Source organism: Mustela nivalis (genome assembly GCF_964662115.1).
Source record: "Mustela nivalis genome assembly, chromosome: X".
In the NCBI taxonomy this organism is placed as follows: Eukaryota; Metazoa; Chordata; class Mammalia; order Carnivora; family Mustelidae; genus Mustela; species Mustela nivalis.
Window position 1 is genome coordinate 85,180,236 of NC_139040.1, and position 8,994 is coordinate 85,189,229.

An 8,994-nucleotide genomic window follows, 5' to 3' on the forward strand; every position below is an offset into this window, starting at 1 on the left:
ATTTACTTTTATTTATTTTAATTTTTACATTTATCCTTTGAGGAAATGTTATTATTATCCATGTATTATAGGTTGATGGTGCTCTCCTAATCATTTTCAGATTTCTGGACACATTCACAGGGCCAGTGATCTGCATGTTTTGAAGGTATAAATCAAGCTGCTAAGTGAGATTTTAAGTCACTAGGATTTTAATCTGTAGAGGTTGTGTCAGAGTACCTGCTTCATTAGGGAGGATTTCTTTGTATTGGAGCAGAGCAGCTAAAACCACTTATTTCATAAAAAAATTATTGAGTACCTACTCTGTGTAAGATACTTGAGATACAAGATAAAAGTTATTTCCTGATGGTTTTATAGTTGAGTGGGCAGTTATACAAAATATACATTATATCGTAGTATGGTAAGGTCCACTGAATCCCTGTTAGGTAATGTTAGGTAATGACTTAACATTAGAATCATAGTTTTAGAAAAGAAAATATATAAGAAATTGCCTTGTCAGGCTGCTTTGTGGGCTTGTGAGCAAGAATTCCATGGAACTATGTAACCGAAGGGTCTGATTGATTGTTTGGCCTCCATTTGTGCGACCTGTGTGTGGTCGTCCCTACATGTCAACTGCTGTTTTTAAGCAAAAGGAGCTTGGCACATCTTGGTATAGGAGATTAACACACACACACACACACAAACACACATACACACACACCTTTTTTGTGGATCATAATCACATGACATCTGCACATGCCTTCTTTCAGTGTGTAAGTTGTATATGTATGTGAATATATACACAGTGGTCTGATACTGTGACATTCTTTTTTAAAAAGATCTTATTTATTTGACAGAAAGAGAAAGCACAAAGAGGGAGTATAGCAGGCAAAGGGGAAGGGAGAAGCAGCCTCCCTGAGGAGCAGGGAACCCAATGCAGGGCTTGATACCAGGACCCGGGAATCATGACCTGAGCCGAAGGCAGTCGTCCAACCAACTTAGGCACCCCGGTGCCGCTCACTATCACATTCCAAAGAGTTTAGAACTTTAGTGTATGTAAGTTTCTTGCTTCCTCAGAATTACTTTCTCAATGTGTAGTATTGAAGAATCATCCCATCTTCAAAGTCCTTGGCTTGGGAAACACAGGAAATTGGACCTCCAGAACATTCTGCCCTTTTAGCTATTAAATGGTACAAGGACTAGGTTTTTTTTTCTGTTCCTGCCTTGGAAGGTATGAAATGTGGAGACAGCCAGTATTTTCATTTTGCAGCTCTCTCTCCTGCTTTTCTACATTTCTATATAAAATGATGACCTTTATTTTACCTGTAAAGACATGAGGTATTGTCTTCTCACCAGTGAAGGATGGAGGAATGAGAATTAGGGAGTAGACTTCCCTGGCTTTAATTACCATCTCGTAATGTAGGATACAGGGCTACAAGTTTTACAGACATTACCATTTAATCCTCACAACAACCCTGTGACTTGAGGTAGATGAAATTACAGACACTTTCTTTTCTATCTTTCAGATTTTCCATAGGAAGATGCAGTAGTCCTATAATCAGAGAAAAACAAATATATACAACAGAAGCCCTTTCATTTTTCTCACTATAAAGTTTGTTTCTCTCTCCATAATTTTGTCTCAATAGCCTACTTTTTCACACGTTGTCCTTATCTCATATGTGGATTCCCATGGCATTAAATATTATTTGAAAATTTGGTTTATACTACTTCAATAAGTCCATATATGAAGGTAAATTAGCTTCATTACCTATTTTGTCATAGCACAAATAATGGACCATCCACACAAAGAAACATTATGGGACAATTAAAAATCATGTTTCCAGAGTATTTGATAAACTTGGAAAATGCTCTTGATATAAATTGGAAAAAAAAATAAGCCATAAAAGTATGAAATCTCACAATTTTGTAAAATATAAAGAAGAAATCAGAACTAACATTTTGCTGTATGTCTAGATGGTAAGATCAAAGTTAGTTTTGTCTTTTATTTCACTGAATTTCAGAAATTCTCCATGTCACTACATTTCTTTTACATTCAGAAAAGAAGATCATTAAAAAAGGCATTACTGGGAATGATCAGGTAGAAAATAAAAAGGAGAGTTTGGATCAAGATGGTGGGCTTTTTCTTCACTGCTCTCATATTCCTTAAACTGAAAGAAAATAATTTGTATGTACAAACTCTGTTTATGTATGTATTAGATATTATTTTGTAAAGTTTTTGTAAGAAATTCCTGTAAGATAGAAAGCAGATGGAGTGGCTGTGGAGAACGCTGACGGGTGAAAGGCGGCCAGAAAGAAAGAGCAGGGGAGCCGGCCTTTCTGGCTCCAGTCTGAGGGAAGCGGTCAGGGAGCGCGTGAGGAAACGAAGGAGTGAGAGACTGTGACTGCGTACTCAACGCGGGTGCGCGCACTGACCCGCCCAGTCACTGCAGGCACAGCGGAAGGCGGAATGGCAGGGGGCGGGGCCGAGGCGCAGGCGGGCTCTAAGGGGTCGGATTCCTGAAAAAAAGCAAAAACCCCGGCGCCAGAGCTAGGCCGGGCAGAGCAGCGCTGCGAAGCCGAGGCCGCGCGAATTTGTCAGAGACCCACCGCTGCCTGCTCCTTTGCTGCTGCAGTCATCTCTCTTATCCCTTGACTACATTTCCTGTCGTCTTCTCAATCACCGTTTTTGCAGCTTCAGCACCAGCGATAACAGCTAAGTGGTCAATTCTGGGACTCGGGGTGGGAGTCAGGGTGGGTGCGAGGCGTAAGCAGTACAAGCTAGCCCGCCATCTGCTGCGGCAGCCGCCACTGCTGCAGACGCCTCTCCTGGGCGGGAAAGGAGAACACTGTCAAAAGGTCCACGCTGTTCCAGTGCCCACGGTCAGAGTTAGAACGTTTCTGTCAAGACTTGGGGAGAGCCTTGCACTTGGGTAAAGGAGGAAAGACCCAGAGATCACGAAAAAATATCTCATTTTGGGTAGTGTTGACTTTTTGTCATTTTAACTGAGGAAGTGGCAGCTTTGCTTGAGCCTCCTTAAACCCTGAGCCATGTCACCCCCAACTGTGCCCCCGATGGGTGTAGATGGCGTCTCTGCATACCTGATGAAGAAAAGGCACACCCACAGGAAGCAGCGGCGCAAGCCCACTTTCCTCACACGTAGGAACATCGTGGGCTGCCGCATTCAGCACGGCTGGAAGGAAGGCAATGAGCCCGTGGAGCAGTGGAAGGGCACTGTGCTCGAGCAGGTTTCCGTGAAGCCCACTCTCTACATCATCAAATATGATGGCAAAGATAGTGTGTATGGGCTAGAGCTGCACCTAGATAAGAGAGTTTTAGCGTTAGAAATCCTTCCTGAAAGAGTGCCAACTCCTCACATTGATTCGCGCCTGGCGGATTCCCTGATTGGCAAAGCAGTGGGGCATGTGTTTGAGGGTGAGCATGGTACGAAAGATGAATGGAAGGGCATGGTTCTGGCGCGAGCTCCTGTGATGGACACTTGGTTTTATATAACTTATGAGAAAGATCCTGTCCTTTATATGTACACGCTGCTGGATGACTACAAAGACGGTGACCTGCGCATCATTCCAGATTCCAACTACTATTTCCCTACAGCAGAACGAGAGCCTGGAGAAGTGGTCGACAGCCTCGTGGGCAAGCAAGTGGAACACGCCAAAGATGACGGGTCCAAGAGAACCGGCATATTTATCCATCAAGTGGTGGCCAAGCCATCCGTCTACTTCATTAAGTTTGATGATGATATTCACATTTATGTCTATGGCTTGGTGAAAACCCCCTAAATTCATTGGGCTCTTTGTAAAAGTCATGGAACTATTAAATGTAAAACGTCATGTTCTTGTAATTGTGAATTTTTGGAACAGAATGGTGTCAGAGGTTCAGGAATTTATGATTACTTTTTACTTTTATGCCTCCAAATCTTACAACGACTAGTCCCACAGTTTCGTCCCAAGTGTACACTGGTACTTTTGATATGGCTTTGTTCTATAATTGAATATTTAATTTGGGTGTTAATAGAAAACTGAAAAGTATTCATTACCATTGGAACAATGAAAAACTAAAGAAAAATCAGTGGTGTAACTCCACACAAGATCCTTTCTCCCATTTTATTATCTCCCCTTTCTTCTTTCCAGGTAACAAGTGTTACACCTTACACGTTTTCCCCATCCACTTACAGACAGAAAGTTTGTTGTAGTCTCTTCTGTAAAAATGAAAAGCCACATCATTTCTCTGTAATTGCTTTTCACATTTGGAATATCCATGATATCTGTTCTAATCCGTAGCTGCAAGTCTCTCTCTCTCTCTCTCTCTTTCTCTCCCTCTCCCCGCTCTTGTCCTCTCCCAGTTCCCCTCTGCCCCTGGAATTTACTTTGTATTTGTTATAACACAGAGGTCAAATTATGCATTCTGTTCACATCAGGTACCTGATTAAGCCATCACATTTATTAAATAAATCACCTTTTCCCCTCTTCTTCTTTCTCTCCTTCCCTCTAACAGCTGCATATACAGTACATTTATATACCAAAAAGATATTCAGGCATTCTATCACTGATGGTCACTTAAATTATTTCCTTTCCTTTTTTGACCATACCACTGCTGCAATAAATACTGATAATTTTATTTCTATTGGGTAGATTCCCAGAAATGGGATTGCTAGGTAGGGATATATTTAATTTTAAGTAATATTACAAAATTACTATACAAAATGAAAGTGCTCATTTCCCATTATCCTGTCCAGTACTCTTTCAAGTTTGCAAATCTGGAGGGTGAAATATTAAGTAATTTTTTAATTGAAAATTCAAGGAGTTTTGTTTTTTTTTAACTGTTCCGATTTTTCTCTTTTGTGATTTGCCAATATGTATCCTTTGCTCATTTATCTATTGAATCTTTGATCTTTTTCTTATACATTTCTAGGAATTCTTATTATATTTCTCTAGGATACAGATTAATCATTTGTAGCCAATCTGTATTTTTTCCATTCTATCACTGATCTTGACTTTAGTGGTAGTATCTTTTACTTTATAGGTTCTTACATTGTTGTTTTTAATTTTCAGATAGACTGTTACCTCCTTTTAAGTTTTTTGGTTTCATATATTTTTCAGATGAGTGCCCCCAACCCAAGTCATAAAAATAGTCACCTATATCTTTTTCTAAAATTTTAATTAATTTTAAGGTTTTAGCTGTTTGAGCCATCTGGAGTTTATTTTATATATGGTATAAGATAAAAGTTCAAATATACATTTTGTTCACATTGGATTCATGATTATGCTATCATATCTATTAAATAAGCCACCCATTTTTCAGTCTGTGAACCAGTATCCTGTCGTTTAACTATAGTGGCTTGACCATGAATTTTGAACTCTGGTAAAGCAAGTTACCTCTCATTAAGTGTTTCTTTTTTTCACCATTTCTTCTTTTATATAAATTGTTCTAGAAATTAATTTTATATGAAAATTGAAAGCATTCTTTCCACATTTCAAAAATTCTGATATCTTAGAATTGTGAGACATTTCAACATTTCTATTTAGAACACAATTTTAATGATATTAACTCTTGCCATTCAAGAGTTTTGGTACCTCATTAAAATCTTTGGGTTTTGTTTTTGTAATGTTCTTCATATGGATCCATTACATCTGATTAAATTTGTTTTTAAATATTCTTTGTCACATTTTGAATTGGACATTTTTTCCTCTTTATTTTTAACTTCTTATTTTTGACAATATAGGTAAAATACAGAATTAATTTAATAAATTCTCTTATACTTTTTAAAAGAATAATTTCAATCTTCTAGGTATAAAATCATTTCATCTGCAAATAGTGATAATTTTATTTATTCAAAATAATGTTTAATAATGATTATGACAGATATGCTCATTTGGTATTAGTTTTCATGGAATTGTCTTTAGTGTTCCCTATTAATGTTTGGCTTTGGTTATTGGCAAATAGCCATTAACCCTTAAAATGTTTAAGGAGTTTCTTTTATTCCATTTTTTTTCCATTCCTGTTTCACATTAGGAGGCTTACTGAAAGTGGCTTCTGGAATTTATCAGATGTCTTTCAGCATCCATTGAAAAAATCATATGATTTTGTTTTCCTTTAATTTGTCAATGTAATGAATTAGAGGACTAGGTATTTGATGCTAAACCAAATTTGTGTTTCTGGAATAAATCCTACTTAGTCATCTTATAATAATCAAATAATCATTTGATACATAGCTAGATTTTATTTACCAATATTTTTTAGAATTATTCAATTTACACTTCAAACTGAAATTGTATTTTTTCTTTTTTTTTCATTTTTTAAAAATTATGTTAGTCAGCATACAATATAACATTAGTTTTTGATGTAGTGTTCCAAGATTCATTGTTTACATATAACACCCCCTGTCTTTATCAAATTCAGTTTTTAAAATTGTGCTAGCTTTAAAAATGAATTGGTGAATTTTCTGTCTTTTTTTGTGGTCTGAAATAGCTCTAAAAAGCATTATAATTATTTGTTTTTTGTCTAAAAATTTTATTAAAATTCCAGTTGTTCTTTTAAAATTAGCTAGTACCAAGCTATAAAACAATTTAATCCTGGTGACAATTTTGATGGAAGATCCTTAATCAACCTTATCTCTCCAATGGTAATTGGTTTACTGAAACTTTCTATTAAGAAAAGAATGTATAGTTTCTATAAAATACAAAATTTAAAGTTTTCTCTATTATCAAGCTTCTTAGTTGTATTATTCAGATGTTTTATGTCCTTGCATATTGCATATACCTATTTCTTAAATATGTTCAATATTGAAAACATTGTAATAAATCAGCTATCATGGTGTTTTAAAATTTCTTTGTATTTTTATTTATTTAAAAAAAATTAAAACATGATACAGAAAGTATATAAAACATAACATTTGTTTACTTTTGTGCAAAATCAACTATGTCAATATTTAACAAACAAAACATTTTGGCATACTTCCTTTAGAAATAGATTTACATATTTATTATTTATTCATTTATTTCTTTATTAAGATTTGATTTATTTATTTATTTATTTGACAGAGAGAGAGACAGCGAGAGAGGGAACACAAGCAGGGGAGTGGGAGAGAGAGAAGCAGACTTCCTGCCTAGCAGGGAGCTTGATGCAGGGCTTGATTTCAGGACCCTGGGATCATGACCTGAGCTGAAGGCAGCCACTTAAACAACTGAGCCACCCAAGTGCCCCAAAATAGATTTATATTTTAAGAAGTGAGAACATATAATTTTATATATATATACATATATATATATAGACATATATACCATATAAGAAATCCTTTTCCCAATACTGTAAAGTTTCCTTCCTCTGCTGAAGCAAACACTAACATGAATTTGGTGTGAATCTTATCTATGCCTTAAAGATTTACTTTGAATATAATCATAGTCGATAATATTATTGGTATTGGTGCTTTAAAACTTTTTGACATAAATGGGAAACTTCAAATCATGTGGAATGTATTTTGTTTTTATTTTTTTCAAAGATTTTATTTATTTATTTGACAGACAAAGATTACATTAGTCAGAAAGGCAGGCAGAGAGAGAGAGAGGAGGAAGCAGGCTCCCTGTTGAGCAGAGAGCCTGATGTGGAACTCAATCCCAGGACCCTGGGATCATGACCTTAGCAGAGGCTTTAACCCACTGAGCCCCCCAGGTGCCCCTGTGTTTTGTTTTTAATTGTAGAAATATTTTCTTTTTTCTAATTGGGAGATGGATTGCAACAAGAATACAACCAATAACACTGACCTTAGAATGCTAGTTGATATTCTGAGTACTTTTACCACTTTTGACACTCAGGAATGCCTGGTCTAGCCACAGAACAGGCTACTGACTAAAAAAGAAAAAAAAAAATTCAGTTCTCATTGAGATTGTATCTTGGCTGTTCCTGAGACAGACATCTACCATTGCCACTGACCTTGGGACCAGAAACAGACCTTATATTTCCCCATGATAATATTGGGGTTACTCCACATTCTGACTCTCAGAGGAAGGCTGGCCCTAATCCTGGAACTGTTTAAAGAGTTTGGGACATAGCAGAAGACAAAAGAAAAACCTCCCTTTCTTAACACATGGTCTTTTATCATTTAAGTAGTCTTCAGTCCAATAAAAAGGATATAAGATAGTATAAAACTCCACAAAACAATAAAAAATGTGATAAATGTAAGTATAGAGTTAGATGAGTGCATATGATAGATGACAAAAATAGTAATATATATACTTTTTAGATATGTAATAATCCTTTCTAGTCCCTGGTTTCCCACTGGGCCCCAAGTCCTGAACCAAACATTGTATTGTTTCATGATGACATTAGGTTATTAATATATAATCAAACAGAAAGCTCACCCCAGTGCTAGGATGTGAGGATTGAACAGAAAATCATCTAAACAAAATAGCTGATGTCTTAGAGCATATATCTTAGTGGGGGAAGGAAGACAGACACTACCACCTTCACATCTCTGACTCATAGACCTTATATTATTTTACAGTGATTTGGGGATATTCCGTGTCTTGTTAATCAGATGAAGGTTTGATTATATTTCTAATTCTGTTTTAGGGGTTGAATATACAGCAGTGAGCACAATATGACACTATGTCTTAATGGGAGGAAGAGAGAAAAAAATTCAGTGTACTATAGTCACCTGCTATGCTTTTACCCCCTAATTTTCTGTGCTTCTAGACTAGAACCAAGTTGTGATTGTTCCATGATAATATTATTATCACACCTGCTTATTTGAGTCAGAGGGAGTCTCAGCCTTGACCAGGCAATGACGAAAACTGTCTAAACCTCTATTCTCTTGCACTTACATTCTGTTGTTTAGAAGCAGTCATACCCTCTACCTTAGGCCAATAGTCTAGAATCAGGTCTTATGTTATTCCATGGTGATACTGAAAATCTCCCATATCTTGGTGCTAAATCAGTGGCAAGACTGAAAGTGATTATGGCACTGTTTCAGGAAGTGTAAATAGGCAGAAACAAAGTCCTTG

At 36.5% G+C, this 8,994-nt stretch overlaps 1 protein-coding gene across 1 annotated transcript; it reads left to right on the plus strand.

The window, feature by feature from the left end:
- Positions 1-2,312: 2,312 nt before the first annotated feature.
- Positions 2,313-6,819, plus strand: SPIN4 (spindlin family member 4). The gene has a single exon (XM_082716755.1). It carries the CDS (start codon positions 3,025-3,027, stop codon positions 3,772-3,774), a length of 750 nt encoding a protein of 249 aa, XP_082572881.1. The 5' UTR covers positions 2,313-3,024; the 3' UTR covers positions 3,775-6,819.
- The last annotated feature ends 2,175 nt before the right edge of the window (positions 6,820-8,994 follow it).